Below are 23,490 nucleotides of genomic sequence, written 5' to 3'. Positions count from 1 at the left end.
CAAAGTAGAGAAAAGCTTAGAAATGCTGGCAAATATGATGGCATAAAATGCAAAATTTATGTGAAGAAAAATAATGTTGAACAAACTGGAAAAATATTTGCCATACACATCAAATGCTGACTTGCCTCATTCAGAAAAAGCACTCTTGTAAATCAGTTAGAAAGACCCATACTCTAGAAAACTAGGTGAAGGATACGATAAAGCTGGCTTCTGAGAAATGAAGCTGTTCACTATCATGCATAAAAGAAACAAAACAAAGTTACAGTTTTCATGTTATTAGGTAAACAAAACCCAAATTTAAATAGTGTGGGTGAAAATACAGCCGACAAGCACTCTAGTATGTTAAAAGTATAAATTGAGCTCAAAAGGCTAACCTGTCAATATCTCAATAGAAATTCATGCACCTTTTGATCCAACAACTCAGCCTCTAAGGGTTCATCCTCCAGACAAACATCACACCAAGATACACAGGATACTTACCACGGCCAGTCAGCTGCGACCAAAATGTTCCGCACTCGGGGATGGCTGAACACTAGAAATGACGGTGCTTCTGTGTAATGGGACGTCACACAGTCGATGAAAACGGAGGGAGACAGACGGGTGAATATGGAGCCATCTCCCCCAGTAAGAAGTGAGAGACACACCAGAGTGTAAAACACAGGCCGACTGTGCAGAGTTACCTCGGAAGGAGACCTATGTGGCTTCGTCAGGAGCACTTTGCCTCTTGGGAAGGAAATGCTGGGGGGGGGGGGGGGGGGGCAGGGGGGAGGATTTCCCTTTCAAATTACATCCTTATATTTTTACCTTTTTTTTTTTTGCCATGTACACATATAGTAATTTTTTTCATTAAAAAATATTGTAGGGGAAAATAACAGCCATGTTTGTATCAGGAGCTGCATTTTTGCACCTCTTCCTTCTAGCACCTTTTTGGGTGCTGACCAGTCTTCACTTATGGGGAGACCGCTGGTCCTTCCAGTGTGAACTGTTATTCCTGTCCTATAAAAGAACGTTTGTTAAAATGAGCATCGCAGGTCTCCTGGTCCCAGGCGGGGCCCGGTGGGGCAGGCCAGTGGCCCGACCATAACTGGGGCCCTAGGGGTTTGTGCGCCCAGAACGGCAGGCCCACCACAAGGGCAGCACCCCCAGGTTCCCAAGCACCTGGACTGGGCACCCTCCTACCCGTGTAAGTGCGCAAGTGTAAGTCCTTGGAAACCTGTGCCCATTTGTGATCTGTACTCTTGTGAGAACAAGGGCGAGGCAGAAAACACACGCCTAGACAAAACCGAAGCTCCTCTGATGGCCACAGGCAGAGGCAGCAGTAAAGGGCGCTCAGGGTACAGACGCCAATGGACCTTTTATTAGTGAGGTATTTAACTGCATTTATTTAATTTTTTTTAATTCCACAACAAACTGAAGATTCAAGACCCAGTCCTTCAGATTTATGGTAAGAATATCTGAGGATCCCCAAATCTTATAACTGCTACCCCAGTTAAGAAGCCACATAATATCCTCGAGAAGCTTTATAATCTGGCCCCTCTTTTTTTTAAGAGAGAGAGAGAGAAAAGGGAAACATCAATGTGAGCAAAATTGACAAATGCCTCTTGTATGAGCCCTGACTGGAAATCGAACTGGTGGCCTTCTCGTTCTCAGGACAAGACCCAACCGAGTCACACCAGCCAGGGCAAAACTGGCTTTTCACAAGGAAAATCAACCATGACCAAATCTGTGTGTGTCACGCTACTGCCCCCGCACACCCTCCACGCACTGCCTGAGTGTGCGCTTTCCTTGTGAAGGCTACTTTGCAGGGTCCCTCTGCTCAGTCAAGGGCACTGCTAAGTGCAAAGGTTGATGAGCCTCCTGGTAGAAAATGCAAAACCTTCAAAATGCAGACAGTTCAGTTTGCTATGGCTTATAATCAGGGTAAACTCTGTAATAAAAGGTCCAAGTGCATAGCAAAAGACAGGAGGATGAGGTATATGTCTGAGGGAGGAACCCCCAGCTCCTTGAAGGAAGGGATTCGCACAGTGTGTTTACACAGCTCTTCCAGGCCTGGGAGGTGGCAGTTCTGCTCGGAAGCCCAGCCCACCTAAGCGGTTGCTAACATGGCAGGAGCTCTGGGGTGTGTTTCAATCAAGCCCAAACCGTGGAACTGCCAGCCCTCCCCGTGGGAGCGGAGAGGAGCAGGGAGCCGGTCCTGGCAGGGGCGTGTCTGGAGGCCCAGAGCCCAGGACAGTGCTGCAAGCCCCTCACCACTAACGCATGCGACGGGCCACACAGGGGCCTCCAGACGTCCCCCACACCAGATCAGCAACAGAAACCCAACTTGGCCTCTGTCTCCTCATTTTCCCATTCGCTCATGGCACATACTCCTTTAGAAGCAGCTAAGAAGGCAGATAGGGACCCTTATCATAAACACCTAGTGAAGACCAATGCCACTGTTATCTCCAAAATCTTGGACTATTTCCCCCTATTAACACATTGAAAAACATTGAGATTCCCATTCAAACGCCTCTGCCCCTCACCAGTCCAAATGGAAGTCAAGGCACTTTAACTGGGGAGGCCTGGCCAGAGGCTGAGAGACCCCCAGCGAGGGAACCCCCTACACACAGCACTCACTTGCCCATGAAATGCTGACTCCACCAGAGACCCCAAACGTCTCAGTGTCCTTGCATCTCAGTGGTCTAAATTAACAGAGTATAAAAGAGCTAAGCTACTGATTTGACACTCGGGTTACCTGGGACATATACCCACTAATCATCAGAGAAATTTTATTGTCCCGACTGAGCACGTCCAGGACAACCTGGACGTGGCTAGCGCAGCTCTGCGTCAAAACCGGGCGTGCACAGGACGGGGACAAGGTGGGCAAGCTGTGTGCTCTCGTCCAGGGGTTCGTGCTCCGGTCTCCTCCTCACTCCTGGTCGGGGATTTCCCGGAGCCCGTCGCTGTGGCGAGTGTGCCCAGTGATATGCAGCAGGACCTGGGCCTCAATGTTCCCATCGAGAACACTCTTGCTCTGGGCGGCCTTGGGAAAAGGGGAGCGGGTGAGTTCAGTGACCAGTGACATGCAGTGCAGAACAGGCAGTGACGCCATGCTGGTTTCAAGCTTACTAGAGTGGATCAATATCCCATTGGAGCCACTAGGAAATGTGGTGGGGTCTCTGGCTCCCTCACTGACACTCCCCTACCCTGGCACACCACCCTAGGGAGGTGACAAGGTGCAGAACGCCCAACGATGACTCACTGCAGAACCACAGACCCTCCAAGCCCACATCAGCCCCAGGTACCAGTCTGAAGGGAGGGTGGATGAGAAGTGAATGTAATTTTCTTCTTTTAACTGAAATATATAGATTGGTACATCTTACGAATCAGGCCACCCACCCACCCAAGTTCCCACATTGGGCAGGCCCCACTTCCCTGGTGGTTCATTCTGCTAATCCCCACCCCCTTTCCCACCCCACACACCCTAACAGGACTCTGCTGTGCACCCACTGGCATCTCTCTGGCCAGCTGAAAGTGTCCACTGAAAATGAGAGCTGATGGAAACAAATTCAGAATGAACTGTCTCTAGATGCTTCCACCCAGTAAAAGGGGTAAAGCCAAGAAAGTGGAAAAACGCCCCCCACGCTCACCAGCTCTGTCTGGGAGGGGTCTCCAACCGCCCACACCTCCATCTTCTCAAACCGGAAGTCCTCTTGAGCTGACAGCTGAGGGCTGTTGTACGTGGTACAGGTGGGCTTGGCCTTGCTGTGTCCTCTCCCAAAGTCAACGTCAATCCACAGCCCAAAGTAATTATGCTGCCCACCCATGCCCTGCGAAGGGAAGGCCATCAGCACCTCCTCGGCCTGAATGTCAGCCTCCAAGCCCACATCAGCCCCAGGTACCAGTCTGAAGGGAGGGTGGATGAGAAGTGAATGTAATTTTCTTCTTTTAACTGAAATATATAGATTGGTACATATCCCATTACAAGTTATTGGAGTAATCACTGAGGAGTCCGGACTCCCAGTTCAGGGCTCTTCCTCATGGGGCTGCGCTGGCTGACAGCAGAGGACAGAGAAGGCGCACCCTCGGGGCCCAGAGAACTCGGTGACAGAGGCCCTGCAGGCAGGGACACTCGCCCCACAGAGGCCAGGGCACTCTCTCAGTATGTCAGCTGCAAGGAGAGGAAACAGGAAGCAGAGCGGTGGTGCTGCAGGGCTGTCCTGCCACCTCCCACCACACTGCTGGCTCTACGCTCACGACAATGAGAGCAGAACTGCTGCTGCTCCTCCCCGATCACTTGTCTGGGTGCCTCCTTGTGTCCCTGATGACCCGGAACTACTTTTGAGCAACAGACCAAAGCAAGAAAATACAATCGATTCTCAGAGCTGCTTCTCTCCCTTGGACTAATTATTGTCGATTCCTGGGGACCTGCTGGGTGCTGCTCCTGAGGCCAAAGCCCTTGCCGCTGTAGTCACCAAACTGCCCTTTCTGGGAGGTGTCTGGGGGGCCCCCAGGTGGCTCCGTGGGAGGCAAGCACAAGCCTGGAAAGGAGCACAAGGGGCACTCTCCATCCTGCCAAAAGGGACCAGCCTTCCTGGCCCCTGGCACTATAAGCACAGGGCTGGAAGCTCCCAAAAGGAGTGTTTTGTTAAGAAGCAGAGAAAAAAAGCTGGCTGCAGTGCTGGCAAGAGACCCATTTTCCACCCACACTTAGCTGGCTTGCAGATGCCGGGCTGGTGTGTATATACATGGGCACCTGGCACGGCCCCTCACCTCAACCTGCCCCCCAGCCCACCCCAGCCCCTCTGCCTTCCCTTAGCTTTCACCCTCATCCTCCTCTTCCTGCAGCTGTCTCCAAGCCAGAGCACAGAGCAAATAGGAAGTATGGCCACCCCAACTGGAGCTCTGCACCCTGTTTTGTGAGTCACTGTTGACAGCTCCCCATGGGTCCAGGGCATCTAGCCCTGGGCCTGCCCCTCCCCCAGCTCCTCATCCAGGCAAGTGGCAGGGCAGCAGGGCCTGGTGACAGGTCTGACACTGATGCCATGTCCAGCAATGAAGGCCATAGGCCAACCATCTGACTACAAGGAAAACTGGTCAAATCCACCACATGCACACAAAGCACCAAAACACCCCAACAGACTCCGTCCTTCCACAAGACAAATTCTGTCCTAGTTGGGAAACCCGGGCAGCGTGAAGGGAACGCGGCATGCCCACATGACCAAATGCATGCAGTGCCCCGAAATGTCGGGAAGTGTCCGCCTGGGCACACCACCGGGATGGACACCAGCAGGCGGGAGGCCCGGCTCTTCCCCAGTCCTCACCAGTCCATTTGGGATGGTCTGCTGCCCCTGATTCAGGTACATGTAGTGGTCGTTGTAGCCCGTGCAAGTGTACACAGCCATGCTGGGCAGGATGGAGAACAGGAAGCATCTGTTGTCCCCTGAAAGTGACCAGAGCACAAATGAGCAGGATCGCCGACCTAAGCCCACGGACAGAGGCAAGGAGTGCAAACAAGCCACCGCTGTGAAGGCACAGCAGTGAGGGCCATCACATGGGTCTCCAGATGTGCCCTGAGCTCACACACACCCGGGGGCTCAGCCACTGCAGACCCGTGGGCCGCTCCCAGGCCGCACAGAAGACAGGGCCCCAGAGGATGAGCTGAGGGCTCGAGGGTGAGAGTGACAACTAAAAATAAAACGACATCAGCTTGCTGGGAACATTTTTTCACTCTCACCAGAGAAGCACAGATGGGGAGTCTGCCCACTGTCCATCAGAAGGATGCATCCCAGTCAGGAAAGGCGGGTGCCCCCTTAACTAAGGAGCAAGCAGGCCGGCGGTCACTGCAGGATTTTAAAAGCAACGAGCTATCTGGTCCCACCCTGCTGCCCCCAGTGCTGGGCATGGCATCACTCTGCTTTGCAACCCCAAGGCTGTCTTTCAGCCAATGTATAACTCGGTCCCAACACTAAGCAAGGTGATGGGGCCACAGAGCAGAGGCCCCTCAGCTGCCAAGGACCCCACTCTAGGCCATCAGGAGGCCGGCCCTCAGCAGGGAGGCCGAGTGGGGGGAAGTCTTTCTAGGACAGGGTGATGATGAGGACCCATGGAGTCAGTATTACCTGCAAAAACAACACACCAACAGTGAGGCTCCCATCTAATGCTCACAACAGCGATACTGGACACCCCCACTGGGACACAGTTTACACGCCGCTTTCCCACGATTCCAGGAGCCGAGGCCCACAGGACTCAGCCCCCTGCCCCCTGCCCCTGCCCGGGACCAGAGCTGGACTGTTGAGGCTCCGTGCTCAGTCCAAAGCCACAGGCTTGTCATCTGCACCACAGAAGACAGAGTAAAACTGAAGTGACCCTGTATCGGTCACTCCACTTCAAGTCTCAAACAGAAGGGATTGTTTCCAAAACAAATGGACAAGAGCGCAGTCTGGTTTTGACCCGACTCTGGTGCAAGGCTGCCCTCTGCTGGAGCTCCAGCCCCGTATTTCAGAACAGAATGAACCCAAGTTGGGAAACTCGCTAATTGCATTTTTTCCGCGGTTCTTCAGGAAGAGGAATTCTGCGTGTTAATAAAACATTAGGCCCTTCGGTGCTAACCTGGAGTTAATATTAAAGGAGTTGGAAGAAGCGAATGTTTTGTCTGTAAAAACGATTCCAGGGGGTTTCTTCCTGTTTTTAAAGCACAGCCTCCAACCACACAGAGAAAGGGCCACTGTCACTCCCATAAGCCTCGAAGCAGCACTGCTGCAGGGAGGATGTGCCACTCCCTGGGAGGCTGTGGCAAAGGAAGGTGGGTGTGCAGTGTGGGGCTCCTGCTGGCCTGAGACCGTGGGCCCCAGGAAGGCCTGCTTCCAAGGCTGGCCCTCGGCTGGCGTCGGGGAGCTCGGATTTCAGGAGGGTCCCCACCACCCCCAGAACTGATCGGAATGGCTCCTTGTGCCCAAACTGTTTGTGCAAACAGAGGGACTGTGCTGAACGCCTGTTTCCCCCGGGAGTCCGGGGCGTTGGGACGAGACCAGCAGAGGGTGCTCATGTGACCGGCCCCAACAACACCCTGGGCGCCGAGTCCCTACTGAGCTTCTCTGCTGGACAGCACTTCACGTTGTCATCACAGCTTGTTGCTGGGGGGTCGGCACGTCCTGTGTGACCCCCCTGGGAGGGGACTCTGGGAGCCAGTGCCTGGAACCCCACAACTACACCCCACACGCTGTTCCCTGTGCTGGTCCCACTCTGCATCCTCTCATGGAAATAAGCCATGGCTGTGAGCGCAGCTTTAGGGCGGGTCCATGAGTGCTGCTAGTGAGTCACTGGTGTGTGGGTAGTCTTGGGGACCTCTGACCCAGCGGTCCTCTGAAAGAGCTGGTAGCAGCAACTGCATTTAAGATCTGGAACATTCTATAACTGAGAGAAAATAAAATCCTAGAAATAACAGGATCTCCAGGAAGGAGGTACCCAACCTTCCTCTCAGGATTCCATCCACACCTCTCAGGCAAAGGGGCTGCTGCCGCTGCTAAACCCTCTCCAGTGATGGCAACTCTGCACCTGGACACAGCACCCCCATTGACAGACGCTCTGAATAGCGGGGGGAAAGACAGGGATGATTCCCGAGGTGGGCAGCCTGATGGAGGACCACAGGGAGCACACGGCCCTCACATGGGTGGGAAGGCTTCCTGGAGGAGGCAACCCTGGGCTGAGTCCCAATAAGAAGCTGGTTGTCCAAACAGGTGGAAGAGGGAGAAAGCAGCACGTGCCAAGTCCTGAGACGAGGGGAGTACAGCCTGTTCTGGAAGCTGCAGGAAGTTCAGTGGGATTGAGCAGGGATGGCAGGGGGACCGGAGTGGGTTGTGAAAAGGAGATAAGAGGTGCACCACCCTGAGGGCTGGGGGGTGGTCTGTTAAAGGGTTTCCAGAAGAGCCAGATATGGCAAATGGGTTGCAGGGCGAGACTAAAAGTAGAGGCCAGTGAGAAGGCAGCTGCGCTGCACTGCTGAGAGCGAGATGGCGAGGGGAGGCGGGGGGGGGTCACAGGCAGAACGGGTGGGAGCCGATGACTGCCTGGTTCGGAAGTGCAGTCTCCGTCCCAGAGGCCCCTCTCCTCCATCTTCTGACTCTCAGGTCCCTGGAGCCCCTCTTCCACTCAGCCAGCCAGGGAGGGTATTAACCCCTGCCCAGAGTTCACTGGGCCTGTGGAGTGAGAGCGGGAAGGTACCTGGTCTCTCAGAGTCACTAGGAAAAGCCCCCCATGTCACAGCTGCTGGCCCCGAGGAGCCCCACTGAGAGACACAGACTCGGGCAGCTGGGCCACACACCGTGGGACAGGCAGTGACTGCAGACCCTGGGGAGGCAGTTTCACCCAAGTCTGCCCAGCACGTGGGCGTTTTCAACAACGGTCCTTTAAAATGTTTGCCAGAGCGTTTTCCCCGAGGAAGGGGAATAATTTGCTTAGAGCTATTCATTCGCTGCACTGAAGATCCCACAAAAACTGCCCAACTCCAGTAAAACCACAAAACCGAAAACCACGGCAGGAGCAGCAAAGCAGAGGCGCAGGAGGTCCTAGGGAAGGAAGATGGTCCCGTGAGAGAAAACATTCCATCTGAAAGAACCCTGCGTGAGGCATCCGCAGCCCCGCCACTCCCACAGCCAGGACCTGGCGTCATTTAAGAAAACTGGCATCCAGGGTGAGCATACCTGTCCTGCTCACCCAGCCCCGCTGTCAGAATCAAAACGCAATCCGTGAAATCCACCACAAAGCAGCATCATGTTTCATGTCCCCCCACCAACGCGTGTAGACAAACCCTTGGAGGAGATGATGAAGGAAACGTGCCCATCCTTTCTGACACTCGCTCCCCTGGTCCAGGCCGAGAGGTCCCCACGCCGCAGCCGTCTGACCAGGACTCCTAACCAGTGCTGCACTACCCCTGGGTTTCAGTGGCCGAGTCAGTCTTACCTTGAAACTGAGGCTTGACTTCCCAGGAGCAGGAGGCAAAGCCACCGAAGACATGGCCATCGCGGTCCTCGAGGAGCAGCACGCAGGGCCCCCGGTGTGGGATGTGCCCGCAGAGCTGCGCGAAGCTGTGCCCGTGCAGCTTGGACGAGAAGAGCAGGCGCCAGCGGTGCTGCCGCTCCCTGGGCAGGTGGGAGTTGACATAGATGACCGACAGCACGTCCAGGACACTCTCAAACTCCTGGCCCCGGTCAACCTCACGCTGGGGGACCAGAGTGGGTAGATCGAGGGAGAAGTGCAGGAGAAAGCCTCTGTGGATGACCACACTCAGGAATGTGGCCACCAGGTGGACCCTGAACACCCAGTCCTCGATCACAGCTAGGTCACAGTCACAGTCCAGCCACTGAGGCCCCGGCAGCTTCTTGCCGTCTAGGGGAGGGGAAAACAGTATTAGCGGTGATTACATCTCCTTGTATCTACTCCCCTAAACCTGTGCTGCCCAGCATGGGAGCCTCTCATGGCTTCTGAGCGCTCGACATGTGGCTTGTCTGAACTGAGACGTGCAACAAGTGTGACATGCACACCCGATTTCAAAAACTTGGTACGGAAAAAAGAATGCAAAATAGCTCCATCTTTTTTGATTGATTGCCAATGTTAAATTATATTTTGGACACATTATTAAAGTCAATTTCACTTGTTTCTTTTTGTTATTTAATATGGCTACTAGAATACTTAAAATTCCATGTGTTTTATTTTCGTGCATGAATTTACATCTGTTGGACGGTGTGAATCTAAACACTTCAATGTCAACACTCATGCTTTTTTCCCCTCCCAGCACAGGCCTTTTCAGAGGCCCAGGACAGACAGCCACACCCTCAGCGAGCCCCAGAACTCTCAGCAACAGCTCCAAGAACGCTGCACCAAAGCCACTGGTCCAGGGCTTTGGCCCCAGCAAAGCCATCTGCAAAGGATGGAGAGGCAGTGGCTGCTAACTTACCTGGCGCCCCTCCAGTTTACCAGGAAGAGCAGGTTTCATTAACTACAATTGTGCGCAGCAGTTTCGAGGCACCATCTGCCATCCTGTTCTGTCTCTTACCCACTAAGAGCGGGGGTGATACACCGGCCACACCAGGAGACAAACTAGTAGCACTTCATACACATCATGTTGTTCTTCCCAAGTTCCAAATACCTCGCTTCAATGAAGTTCTAAAATATAACCCATTTTCAAATTGCATTTAAAAATCCAGCTTTATAATAAAACAGTAGCACTTGTATAAAACAAGTCTACTTTGCACAGAGATGCCCCAGAAGGTATTTTAAATCCCAAGTAAATTTATCCCTGGCTGGTGTAGCTCAGTGGATTGAGGGCGGGCCTGTGATGCAAAGGGTCGCCAGTTCAATTCCCAGTCAGGGCACATGCCCAGGGCTGCAGGCCAGGTCCCCAGTAGGGGGCGTGCAAGAGGCAACCACACATTGATGTTTCTCTGCCTCTCTTTCTCCTTCCCTTCCCCTCTCTCTAAAAATAAATAAAATATATTTTTAAAAAATTTAAACATATACTGTTTCTCACTCAACAATAACAGAATTCACATTTTTCTCAAGTGTACATAAAACAATCTCCAGAACAGCATGTCAGATCATAAAACATGACTCAATAAATTTAAAAAGACTGAAATTATATAACATATGTTCTTCAACTACAAAACAATAAACTTATCAACCAGTAACAGAAGGCAATTTGGGATACACACAAACGTGCAGAAATTGAATGACAAACAACTACATGGCAAACAGACCAAGTAGAAATCATAAGAGAAGCTAGAAAATATTGAGAATGAGTAAAAACAAAAACACAATATACAAACTTACAGGAAGCAATGGAGCAGTGTTTAGAGGGAAATTTGTATAGCTTCCCTCCGGGGCTGGTATAGCTCAGTGGATTGAGCACGGGCCTGCGAACCAAAAGATCGCGGTTCGATCCCCAGTCAGGGCACATGCCTGGGTTGCAGGCCAGTTCCCAGCAGGGGACGCATGAGAGGCAACCATACATTGATATTTCTCTCCCTCTCTCCTTCCCTTCCCCTCTAAAGATAAATAAATAAAACCTTAAAAAAAAGAATATTAAAAAAAAAGCCTATGTTAAAAAAGAAAAAATTTTAAATCACTATCTTTACCTTCCAGCTTAAAAAACTAGAAAGATGCCCTGGCTAGTGTAGCTCAGTGGATTGAGTGCCAGCCTGTGAACCAAAGGGTCACTGGTTTGATCCCCAGCCAGGGCACATGCCCAGGGTGCCAGCCAGGTCCCCAGAGGGGTGTGTGTGAGAGAGGCAACTGATGGATGTATCTCTCTTTCTCATCCCTTTCCCCTCTCTCTCAAAATAAATTTTAAAAATCGTTAAAAAAATTAAAAAACTAGAGAGACAACCAAAATAACCTAAAGGAAGCAGGAGGAAGGAAATAGAAGTCTTGGGTAAAAGTAAATGAAATACAGACTAGACAAACAACAGAGAAAACCCACAAAACCAAAAGTTGACCCTTTGAAAATATCAACAAAATATAGGCAAACACTTAGCTAGACTGACCAAGAAAGAAAGAGGAGACTCAAATGACTAAAATCAGCAGTAAATGTGGGGACATCACCACTGACCTTAAAGAATAAGGATTATAAGGAAATACTATGAGCAGTCAAACCAAATTAGACAATCGAAACAGTCTCCCCAAGGAGGAAGACTCGCGCTTTCAGATTTCAGCACTTTGCTGCAAGGCCACAGCAGTCGGGGCAGTGTGGGGCCACTGTACGCCACCACCAAGGGCTCAGCACGATGGCACACACGCAGGGCACTTGCCTGCAAGCTTCATCTCGGAGACCAGCTGAGCAGCCAGGACCTGCACCCTGGGCGGGGGGCCTGGGGCTTTCTTCTGAGTCCAGCCTCTCAGCTCCTGTCTGTGGGTTAGCACGTGCACTACAGAGCCAACGAGATCCTCTGTAAACTTAAAGATTACAATTTTACTATTAATGACCTTTCAGCCATGAACAGTGACCTATGTCATATCAAGAAGGGGAAGAGCATTTTACCTCTTGAATGTCAACTACAATGGCCCTCTATGGGAAAAGATAATGGAACTTAGGTAGTTACTCATTTTTCTAATGACACCCATGGCTAGTCTGGTTTTGCCAAGGCCTTTGTCCAGGAGTTCTGACCTCCACCAGTTAGGGGATCTGAGTTCCCCAGAGGTAGACAGCTCTATGATGCCTCCATCCTGAGTCCCCCACCCAAGAACACAGAGACCACTCGGGATGGCTGCAGTAGTCCTCGTGGCCTTTCTACCTTTTGGACTTCTCCTGCTTTCACAGGACCACCTGTGGCAGAAACCATTTTCAGGATCATGAGACTCTTCTCCTTGGAGTTCCCCTTCAGCAGGTAGGACATCGACACTGTGAACTGCTCCTGGGAGACACTCCCGCTGGGCCCCTTGGCCTTTCCTGTCATGTCAACCCTCCGCATGCCATCGTACAGTCTGACGACCATCTCTGGGGGAAGAGCTTCCCCAATGTGGCTCTGTGGAGGACAAGCAGGAGAAAAGGCAAGACAGGGTACAAGTTAAACATGGTGACAAGGAGACCAAGGCCAACCACTGCCACACCAGGACGCTGCCTTCCCAAAGCCTCACCTGTACCCTCTCCCCCTCCAAGGCACCACACCATACCACATACATAACATGACCTGGCCAATGGCTCATCTTGGCCACCAGATTCTTCCACAATCTGTTCCCATATCTCCAAACTTTCCAGTCTCCCCAGGTCGGCCATGTCACTCCCGCCTGTGGCCAGCACCGGCCCTCTCGCTCTACTTAGAGCATCTCCTTCATCCTGCACTGACAGCGGCCATCTGCATGTCTGAGTGTAGGAACAGACAGTGCAGATGTCTATTTATAGCTAAACTGGTCTCCTCTACACTGCAGACTTCCAACTATATTAGCCAGCTTTCATTTCTTATCTCAGTTCTTTGTGCTCCATAGGCACTTTTAATTAATTTTTATTTCAATTTAAAATCTAGTTCTTAATGTCTTTCCAATTACATCCTGTAAATACTGCTTTCCTTTTGACCAACATCAGATCAGATTTGGTCCAGGGATTAAACATAAACGGTAAGAGACAGCAAATCACGAACTTCCATCATAGCAGGGTCTGCAAACTGGATTCTCCGGTAAGAGCTCTACCTACACTGTTCGAGACACGTCGGTATTCCAAGATTTTGTGAAGCCGCGTCTCACCTAATTACTCAGAAAGAATATCTCTAGTTCTGTCGGTGTTTTCAAATTCTACCAGGAAAGCAATCGTAAATTCCATCTCACAGGAAACTTTATACACTCACCAAGATTCTCTGATCAATTTTACCCATATTTCTCTCGATAAACACTTACACTGCCACCGACTCTGCAGTCAAGCCCTTAACTGGCCGGGCTGGGTCTGTCTGCCCCAGCATGCTGGGGGACCAGGCAGACGGGTGGCTCTGCTCTAGTGGAGATACCTGTGCACACGTACATATACCACACTGCTGTAACCCACATAACCTCCCTGGCCGGCCGCTCACCCATAGTGAGTATGCTGGGGGGCCCCCAGTGCCCATCAGCTCCTATTCCACGTGTCCCAGAAGAGGAGGCACTGAAATGCCCTCCACGTTGCCTCCCTTCCCGCGGCCCAGGGAGCTGGGCTGGCGTTGTCTCTTTGCCAGGGTCTCGCCTCAGCCTGAGCCCTCAGGACAAGCAGTTAAAGCCCCATGGAACAGGACAAAAAGTTGGGGAAACGGGAAGTTTTAACTCCTTGTCAGGGGAACCTTGACTCTGAAACATTATTTTGTTAGGAGCATCATAAGATTCCTAGGACATCGATCGCCTACAAATCCTAAAGGCAAAGGGACACTTGAACTTCGAGGTTACTGGACCTACGAATCCTGGTCTGTCACCAGGAAGTCGGGAGATGACAGTCAGGGGTGGGAAGCAGGGCCAGCCCTCTGTCCCATCTCAAGTCAGAAGCCTGGTGTGAAGGCAGAGCAGTGTCACCGTGACCGAGGCCACAGTGTCCTGCAGAGGTGGAAGTCCATACTGTCTGGCTCTCTACAGAAAACCAGCTTTTTAAAGTTGAGTCTTACAGAACTAGAGAGCCGGTTTGGGCCTGTGGGCCGTAGTTTACAGACTCCAGACTAAACATTAACCGATGATGACCATGCACTTGCCTTCAGGGCCTTCAGGGAGAAGGATCTGGGCGAGGTACTTGAGTCGCTTTTCTCTGACAGAGCATCAAACAGTCTGTCCACCTCGGCCTGCTCCTGCGGGAAAAAATGCAAACAAACGGGCCGCCCGGAGTGGCTCTCGCTGTTCCCCATCCTTCCTGTGTCTGGCACGGCTCTCTGCAGAAGCAAAAGGCAGCAAGGAGAGAGAAAAATCAAAATGTCATCACCATGGGAAACACACTGGTAATTATACGATCAAGTTAATAAATACTTAGCTGCAAAATGGGGTTCAAATACACCAGAGCTACGTGATGTTGCTTCAACATGGTGGGACTTAACAGCTGAGAAAAGCGAGTGTGACGACCTGGACCCAACTTGCGTGACCTCTGAGAAACACGCTCATAACTGCCAAACAGTTTAGATGTCTCTCTTTGAAAGCACAGTTCCCAGGCTAATATAATTAAAAGGTAGAAAAAAACCCAGCATTTTATTTATTTTTTTCACTTTTTTATTGATTATGCCATTACAGTTATTCTATTCCCCCCTTCATTCTCCTCCACCCTGCACCTCCCCACCCCCACCATTCCCCCCCTTTAGTTTATGACCACGTGTCTCAAGTTCTTTAGATTCTATATTTCCCATACTATTCTTGCCTCCCCTATCTATTTTCTACCTACCATCTATGCTACTTATTTTCTGCACCTTATCTCCCCTTCTCCTCCTCCTACTCCCCTGTTGCTAACCCTCCAGTGATCTTCATTTCTATGGTTCTGCTCCTAATTTAGCTATCCTCTTAGTTTGCTTTTGTTTTAGCTGTGGTTCTCAATAACTGTGAGTTTGCTGTCCTTTCACTGTTCATATTTTGTATCTTCTTTTTCTTAGGTAAGTCCCTTTAACATTTCATATAATAAGGGCTTGGCGATGATGAACTCCTTGAATTTGACCTTATCTGAGAAGCACTTTATCTGCCCTTCCATTCTAAATGAAAGCTTTGCTGGATAGATCAATCTTGGATGTAGGTCTTTGGATTTCATGACTTGAAATACCTCTTTCCAGCCTCTTCTTGCCTGTAAGGTCTCTTTTGAGAAATCCGCTGACAATCTGATGGGAACTCCTTTGTAGGTGACTGTCCCCTTATCTCTTGCTACTTCTAGGATTCTCTCCTTCATTTTAATCTTGGCTAATATAATAATGGTGTGCTTTGGTGTGTTTCTTCTTGGGTCCAACTTCTTTGGGACTCTCTGAGCTTCCTGGATTTCCTAGAAGTCTATTGCCTTTGCTAGATTGGGGAACTTCTCCTTTATTTGTTCAAATAAGTTTTCCACTGGTGGCTGTTCCTTTCCCCCTTCTGGTACCCCTATAATTCGGATGTTGGAGCGTTTAAAGATGTCCTGGAGGTTCCTAAGTCTCTCCTCATTTTTCTGAATTCTTGTTTCTTCATATTTTCCTGTTTGGTCATTTTTTTCTTCCTTCTGGTTCACTCCCTTGATTTGAGTCCCAGTTTCCTTTTCATCACTATTGGTTTCCTGTACAATTCCCTTCATTTCAATTAGTTTAGCCTTCATATGTTCCTCTAATTTGTGACTAAAATCCACCAGTTCTGTGAGCATCCTGATCACCAGTGTTTTGAACTGTGCCTCTGAAAGTTTTGCTATTTCTTCGTTGCTTAGATTTATGGGGTCTGGGGCTCTGAGTTGTTCTTGAGCCATGTTTTGATCTGTTCATGCCTGTTATGTATGAGGAGCGGAGCCTTAGATGTTCACCAGGGCGGGGCCACCCAGGTCACTGGGTTGTGACACTGTATGTGGGGGCGGGGTCACAGCGGGGAAATGGCGGTCCCCTCTGCTGCCTCTCGCCGCTGGGGCCTGCTCGGTCTCGTCTCACTGCCCACTCCCTCGCTGGTCTATCTGCACAGGAATGCGGGACCACAGTCAACCTGCCGCCCCGCGCCCTCGCTGGGTCTGCCGGTCGCTCACTGAGTCGCTCACTGGGTCCACCCATTGCAACCCCATGCCTGGGATCCACGTGCCTGAGTCTGTCTGACCGAGTTTTCCTTTGCAACCCTGCTCCATCAGCTGCTGGCTTCACCCTTCTTACCCGTCAGGCTGAAGAATTTGTTGTTATCAGACTTCCGAAAAGTTCAATTTTCTGTGTTCTGGCTGTGTTTTCTGTTGCTAATATTTTGTTGTCTCTAAACTTGGTTGTGCGAGAAAGCATGGTGTCTCCACCTATGCCTCCATCTTGGCGGAAGTGAAAACCCCAGCATTTTAATCTAAATATTCATTTTTTAAAAAACCTGAGTTGAAAATAATGTTGCCTGGATGATCACATGTATTTGAATAAAATCAACATCTTTGAAAATATCACAGACAGCCCTGGCTGGTGTGGCTCAGTGGATTGAGTGCCAGCCTGCAAACCAAAGCGTTGCCAGTTTGATTCCCAGTCAGGGCACATGCCTGGGTTGCAGGCCAGGTCCCCAGTAGGGCGCATGCAAGAGGCAACCACACATGGATGTTTCTCTTCCTCTCTTTTCCCTTTCCTGTCCCCTCTCCCCAGGAAATTAAAATCTTTTTTAAAAAAGTACCTTAGAAATAATGCTTAATGTCACTCACACTAAGAGGAAATGTAAAATTTTTTTAAAAGAAAATACATGGACAAAGGGAACGTGCCATCTGACAAGTTTTCCTCTGTGATCATGGCTCTGCCTCCTGCTAGCTGTGTGGGCGTGGGCGGGCCACAGAAACTCGGGGCCTCCATTTCCGCATTTCTAAAATGGCAGTAAGTACAACCCTACCCCAGAGATTGTTGTGATAACACGATGAATTATCCAGACACTGAGCTCAGGAAGGTTTGCAGTGACTAGTACCCAAAGGCAGGTGACCACTGGTGACCTTTGTGACCTTCGTTCATTGTCACAAATCTCATTACAGAAAGGGGTCAACCACCAACAAATCCGTGGGTTCAAAAGAGAAAAGCACATTCAGGTGAAACAAATCTTTTAAGAGGCAAGTGCTGTGACTCCTTAATTCTCCTCTTAAAACTGAATCTGGAAACTGGCATTGGTAGAACTGCTGGAGAGACAAGTACCCCACAAACTAAGTCCACCCAAGGGTCAACAGGCTCCCACGGGACAGTGAGGGAGGTCCAGGCCACCTCCGAGGGCACGGAGAGTGAATGACAGGCCCATCGAGTCCTGGCTGTGCAAAACCTCAAGGGGAAGTGGGTACCGCTGGGATCTTTCCTTTCTTTTTATTGAGGTGAGATTCACCTAACATAAAATTCACCGTTTTAAAGGACAGAATTCAGTGCATCTAGTACATTCCCAGTCTTGTGCAAACACCACCTCTACGGAGCTTCAAAACATTTCCTTCACGTCCAAAAGAAACCCTATAACTATCACTAGTCACTCCCCATCCCCACCCCGCCCCTGGCAGCCACCAATGTGCCCTCTCTGTGAGGTCTGCCTGTGCTGGACTTCTCATGTAAATGGAGTCATACCTATGTGGTCTTTTGGGACTGGTCTATTTCACTCAGCAGAATGTTTTCAAGGCTCATCCATGGTACAGTGGTGTCAGCACATCATTCCTGTTCGTGGCTGAGTAATATTCCAGTGAGTGATGATGCCACATTTGGTTTTGAACTTTTGAAGAAGCACCAAACCATTTTCCACTTTCCATTCCCAGCAGCAAAGCACATGTGTTCCAATTTCACTATACCCTCTCCAGCTTTCTTGTTATTTTTTCCATCTTTTTTATCTCTGCCATCCTGGCAGGGAGACCATCTGCCCTGCAACAGGAAGGTTCCAGCAGAAGGCTCCTTGGAGAGGGACTGTGGTGCACTCACAAAGGCTGGCTGGAAATGAGGGCTTGTGCACCCTAGTTTAGGGCTGTCACTCATGGGCCATCTGATCTAAATGCTTCCACGGCTCAGGTTTCTCACAGCCGAAGAGCCAAGAAGGAAACCTCAGGCCTGGGCTCAAGATCCAGCCTGCATGAGGCTCTCCTCATCTCTAACACACAGTGAGTGGGCAGCACCAGCTGGCTCCTGGTCCCCACCAGGGGTACAATCCAAACGGCTATGCCAAAGCAGACCTGTCCCCTTCTGTCAATCTGCGAAGAGCCCCAAGAAACAACCTGATCATTTAGGACTGGACTGGGAGGTGAGACAGCATCATTTGCTTTTTAAATACAGCAAAGAGAAGGAGAGTGCGCAAAGCAAAGGGAGAAAGAGGGCATTAACAGTACAAATTCTGCAGTTAATTTCCTACACCCCACATGCAGCATGTGTTACGGAGCATCCCAAGGCCATGCCCAGGAGAAATCAGAATGGAAAATATGTCCACACCCACTGGCTGAAGATGAGTGAGAGCCTGTGTGGTCCAAGTTGCTGCAGTGGGGAAGCATGGGGGGCTGCCTCCTTGGCAGGGTTCCAGCAGGGAGGGTGAAGTCCAGGTTGGCTGCGAGTCAGAGACTGGGTGTCTCAATAATGTTTCACAAAGATGCAGGAAGAACAGAAAGGGGCTAGAGGTATCATGAGGAAGGACACTGCCCTGCTCATGTTTACCAGGAACGGAACAGGGGCGGGGTTTCCTTGGGGAGCTTGCTCAGTGGTCTTACCTTTGTCTATGCAGTGTCTATCACTGGCAAACCATGGCGGCATTAGTCCAAAGTGCTTCTAGGTTCTAGGTTCATACTCCCCACCACACACACTTTCTCTCTCTCTCTCTCTCACACACACACACATACACACACACTCACCGGGGAAATTCAAGTCACTCAAAATCTGTGTTAATTTATCAGGTCAGCAGAAAATTTGTCCTATCTTGCTATCCTGCTGAAACCCTGAGAAGGTAAATGGATGAAAATGCACCCTAGTGAATTCGTTCCATTCTTAGATGGAGTTTTCACACCAACGATCATACTTTTTCACTTGCTGTCAAACACCTTAAGGTTGTGACATGAGAAGGCCCAAGACTTACCTAAACACCGGAAGAGATGAAATCTTCCCAGCACCTGGGAGGAAAAGGTTTTTTGAGAGGTTAGCAGAGCTTCACATCAAAGCCAAACTCGCGAGGCTGTGCCCACCCCAGGCAGGCTCCCAGGCTGCGTGTAGTCCCCTCGGGGAATCAGATGCCTTTCCCGCTGGGCAGTTCCTTTCTGCCCCTCGTCTGGCTCAGCGGGCCCTCACTGGCCACCTTGTACGCCTCACCATCAAACCCAGCCTTCGGGTTCCAAGGCCACCCAGCACTTGTGATTTTCCCAGAACTGACTATTGCTTTCACCAAAATGGAGACAGACTCATCCTTGTGCACTCTGCTTGCTCCCCATCTTCCACCCCAGGACTCAGGTCCGTGCCTAAGTGGTTGGCCAGAATTTGAAAGTCACAAAAGAGACTGCCCACAGCCACCTGCCCAGCCCCTAAGCCAACCTGGCATGCACACAGGCATGGAGGAGTGCCTGTCCAATGGCTGTGTCGTTCCTTGCTGGTCTCTCAGGCAGACCAACCCCTTTTCCCACCACCTTATGGGCTCCCATGGGTAAGTCCCGGGTGGCTGCTCTGACCCAGGTCCTGAGAAGGCCTGAGCACCCCATGTCCGGCTCCTATGGGATTCACTGCCTTGGGCCCACAGTACTTGGGCTCTTTGGACCAGTGCCTCTCCCTCTACCACTCACAGTGGGATGGCTCCAGGATGCCTCACTTCTGTAGCCCACAGCCCACCAGGCCTAGGCCATGGCAGGAACTCAGCACATACAGAGCAGCTATTCACCCCAGCCCAAAGGACACAAGGCCAGAAGCCACCAGCAAGAGTGAGATCCAAGACACCACCACCTCCAACTTCTCCTTAAAAAAGACGAAGACACCTAAATTTCTCGCCTCAGATTCCCAGGATCCTGAGAAAGCTTCCTCCCTGCTCAAAACCGATGATTTGCTCTCCTAGGGGACACCAGCCTTGTTAAGGAGTTTTTCACCCTCTGCCCTACTGACTGGGGCTAAAAGGTAGCCAACATCTCAGTGCCATTGCTTGGAAGTCTCCACATGTTCCATGACTGTGGGATTGGTGCCCCCAGGGGTTGTGCTACTCAGGGGCACCTCCCACAGGACACTTCCTGATATCAGCACATGCTTCTATTCTTTCAATAAACAGCCCAGCAACTCCTGGGCCAGGCCCATCAGAGATAGCAGGTGACAGGGGGAAGCTCCAGGCAGGCCTGGACATGCAGGAGCACCCTGCTTCACAGAGACAGACAAGTGCTGCAGGGATCAGTGTGGTTCAGGGTGAGAAGAACGCAGGAGTCAAGACATGTTCTGGCTGGGTCTCCAGGCACCCACAGGAGGTTCACCTGGGAAGTGGGGTCAGTGCACACAAAGGTGTGGGGTGAACACGAAGATCAGTGAGGCAGGGTCTGGTGTGGGGAGGGTACCAGAGGGGCTGCAGAGCAAGGGGGTTCTCATCAGCCCCTCTTCCAGCCCACCCCTCCTCCTCCTCTGTCCCACTGGAAATTGGTTCCTCCACTGTTGACTGAAAACAAATCCGTATGGAACAGCCCGGCCAGGCTTCCCAGTACCCAGACGCTGAGAGAAGGAGCGAGCTGGGCGAGCAGCCAAGCTGGGCAGAAACGCACAGGAGAGGTGCAGACAATCACGTGGGGGTGAGCACTGGGCAGGGACAAGAGGAGACACCAGGAAAGGCCCAGAGGTTACTCCAGTTTTTCTAGTAGGAGGGAGAAGGGTGTGCAGTAGCCTCAAGTAGGAGCTTCGGGCCTGTGGGAAGAGGGGCGGCCTCTAACAACAGGCCCCCACCCCCGCCCCACCATCCTTAGTCTGCAGGGCACTGGGGAAGGGATGCATCTCAAAACAGCTCCAAGGACAGCCCCTCTTCCTTTTAAAGAGCTTCTGCATGGCCAGATGAAGAATTGGCAATGGTACAAAGTCGCCCGGTTCTTTCATCCCAGCCTTGACTGCTTTAACCATGCCAGAAATCTCTTTTATCAACTTTGCAAAGGACACAAGGCCTTCAGTGCATCTTATTCCTCCCCCAAGTGCAATTTCCTGAGCTTTCTTTCATTTCCTAGCAATGGCTTCCTCCTGAGCCGGGCCCAGGTACACCTCACAATGCAGGACAGACTTTTTCCTGGCAAGTTGAGCATACAACCACCTTCCGCTGGCCTGAGTCTTCTGTAGGTTACTTATACCAGGTTCTCTTTCAGAAGGATACACCTCTACATTACTCTAAGACTGCTCATGCCAATAGGTCTCAACTGGAGGCAGTTTTGTCCTCCAGGGGACATTTGGCAATGATTTTTGGTTGTCAAAACTGCAGAAGGGGTCGCTGCTGGCCTCCAGTGGGTAGAAACTAGGGGTGCTGCTAAATATCCTACAGTGCACAGGAGGATCCCCCACCACAAAAAATTACCTGGCCCCAAATGTCAGTAGGGCAGAGGGTGAGAAACCCTGGCTTCCAAGGAGGTGGGGCCTTGGGGCAGAGTAGGGGAGCCCACACTAAACTGCACCGAATCAGATCCAGAACACTCGCCTCTCCGCACAGGGGCCCCAGGCTCTGAAGTTATGGTATAAGCAAAGAGGGGCAAATCTGAGTTCAGGTTCTGACTCTTCCTGGTTTTATGACTGGGGCAAGTTACTAAACCCTTTCGAACTTTAGTAAAATAAAGGAAGTGCCACTAACCCTATAGTGAGGTGAAAGAATTTAATGAGGTAATAACATAGGATACTGCTTTCTGCTTTCTGGAGCCAGAGACAGAAACAGATGAAGGAAAAGTTGAGTTTCTGCCTTGGAATGAGAAAAACAGCCCAGCTTGGAAGGAGCAAAGTCCCTCAGTGATGGGTGCGGGGAGCCAGGAGCCCTTTTCTGCTGAACGGGCATGATAAGATATTCAGTCAACCCTTCTCAGACCCTCTCCAGCTGGCTCCTGTTTGGCGGTGCTCTCCACCCTGGCTTGTCAACCTCCCAACCTCCAAGGGGCCACTGTCCTGAGAGTGGTGACTGGCTCTCAGGACCCCCTTTCTGGGGAGAGTTCAACTGCCTCATCTGGACAGACGCATTCCAAGCCCTGCTTATGTCCCAGAACCGGCAGCCATTCTGCAAAAGGGCAGCTTGAGCCGGAGCCAGCCTTCAGACAGCAGTGTCCCCGCTGGTGAAAAGGTGACCTGGCCTCCCAGGGGCTGGCTTCCTGCCCCCAGAGAGCCCCACTGAGTCACCTGCAGAGGTGCGAGCCTAGGAGTGCTCCCTGCTCCTCTCCCATCTAGCACTGCATTTGGTGATCAGACTCAACTAAACCCGGGGAAAAGCTAGTCGGTGTGATCAGAATACAAGAAGGAAGGTCCCTCTTCCCCCGTCCCGCCCCATGCACATTGCACCATAACCCCCCTGACTCCTCCTCCCGCAGAAGCACCCATCCCTCCCACGTCTTTACCAGTTTTATTGCTCTTCCTTCCCCCTTCTGGACAGCGGACCTCGACCCTGGGATGCACCTGCTGGGCCCTTTTGTCTCCAGCACATGAAAGGCTGGAGATACAAGGTGATTTTTGCCCTGACTGACCACACGGAAAGACCCTCCATTCTTCGAAGTTGTCCCACCCCACCACCCAACCTTCCCTCATCTAGGGGCGGGAGACATGGGTGGCCAGGGAGGTCCAGAGCCCTGGACTCCGGGCACCTTTGCTCCAGGACCAGGGCCATTGCCCCTGAAACCCACACCCGCTTCCAAGCCACATTTGCCTCCCATCATCACTAAACTGGACTCACCTTTCCAGCTTCACCAACTGGATTCGCTTTCTGATTTCCGGTTGGGCTGTCCAAGGATTTTTCCCCGGAGCGACCAGCCCCGTTGCCAGGGGAGAGCGCTGACAGGCGTCTATCTGCCGCAATCGCAGAAGTGGAGGTTGATGGGGCGGAGTCCTGTGCAGGAGTCAGCCAATGGCAACTCACCTCATGGGGAGTGAGCTGGCCTTGGTGGGTGGGGGCGGGGCCAGGGGCTGGGCGGGGCCGGAGATGTAGGTGGGGCCAGCAGGCAGTGTTGCACTTTGGTAGCTGCAGGCAGAAGCTGCGGGTGGGAGGGGAGGGAATGATTCTGGGACAGCTGGAGTAGGAGCTGGGGAAGGGGCTGGAAACGCAGTCTGGGAAAGCGAGAAGCTGGTGATTATGAGGAGAAGTCGAGGAGGCTGGCCCGGGGAGGGGTCAGGTGTCTGGGCAGGAGTACGGAACAGGAGCTGGGCTGTGGCTGGGAAGAGGTGTGGCAGGGGATGGGGTGTATATGGGAAACCGGCTGTACCTGGGGGTGAAGATAACCCGAGAGGGAAA

The 23,490-nt window shown here is 51.5% G+C and overlaps 1 protein-coding gene across 1 annotated transcript; it reads right to left on the bottom strand.

Annotated features, from left to right (window-relative positions):
• Positions 1 to 1,550: 1,550 nt before the first annotated feature.
• Positions 1,551 to 23,052, bottom strand: MEAK7 (MTOR associated protein, eak-7 homolog). The gene is made up of 9 exons (XM_037142416.2): positions 22,936 to 23,052; positions 19,150 to 19,183; positions 14,175 to 14,348; positions 12,267 to 12,497; positions 11,784 to 11,928; positions 8,941 to 9,366; positions 5,304 to 5,422; positions 3,630 to 3,809; positions 1,551 to 3,022 (listed from the first exon to the last, which is right to left on the bottom strand). Exons 3-9 carry the CDS (start codon positions 14,322 to 14,324, stop codon positions 2,909 to 2,911), a joined length of 1,365 nt encoding a protein of 454 aa, XP_036998311.2. The 5' UTR covers positions 14,325 to 14,348; positions 19,150 to 19,183; positions 22,936 to 23,052; the 3' UTR covers positions 1,551 to 2,908.
• Positions 23,053 to 23,490: the final 438 nt, after the last annotated feature.

Source organism: Artibeus jamaicensis, unplaced genomic scaffold (assembly GCF_021234435.1).
Source record: "Artibeus jamaicensis isolate MK-2021 breed Jamaican fruit bat unplaced genomic scaffold, CSHL_Jam_final contig_464, whole genome shotgun sequence".
Taxonomy (NCBI): Eukaryota; Metazoa; Chordata; class Mammalia; order Chiroptera; family Phyllostomidae; genus Artibeus; species Artibeus jamaicensis.
Note: the sequence above shows the minus strand (reverse complement) of the source record. Positions and strands in the feature narration are given on the sequence as shown.

Excerpts from the sequence above, each read along its gene's own strand:
- MEAK7 (XM_037142416.2), bottom strand. The coding sequence starts at position 14,324 with ATGGGGAACAGCGAGAGCCACTCCGGGCGGCCCGTTTGTTTGCATTTT. Across the intron at positions 12,498-14,174 it reads TCTCCCTGAAGGCCCTGAAG|AGCCACATTGGGGAAGCTCT; the intron begins GCAAGTGCATGG and ends TGTCCTCCACAG. Across the intron at positions 9,367-11,783 it reads CTCCGAGATGAAGCTTGCAG|ACGGCAAGAAGCTGCCGGGG; the intron begins GCAAGTGCCCTG and ends CCCCTCCCCTAG.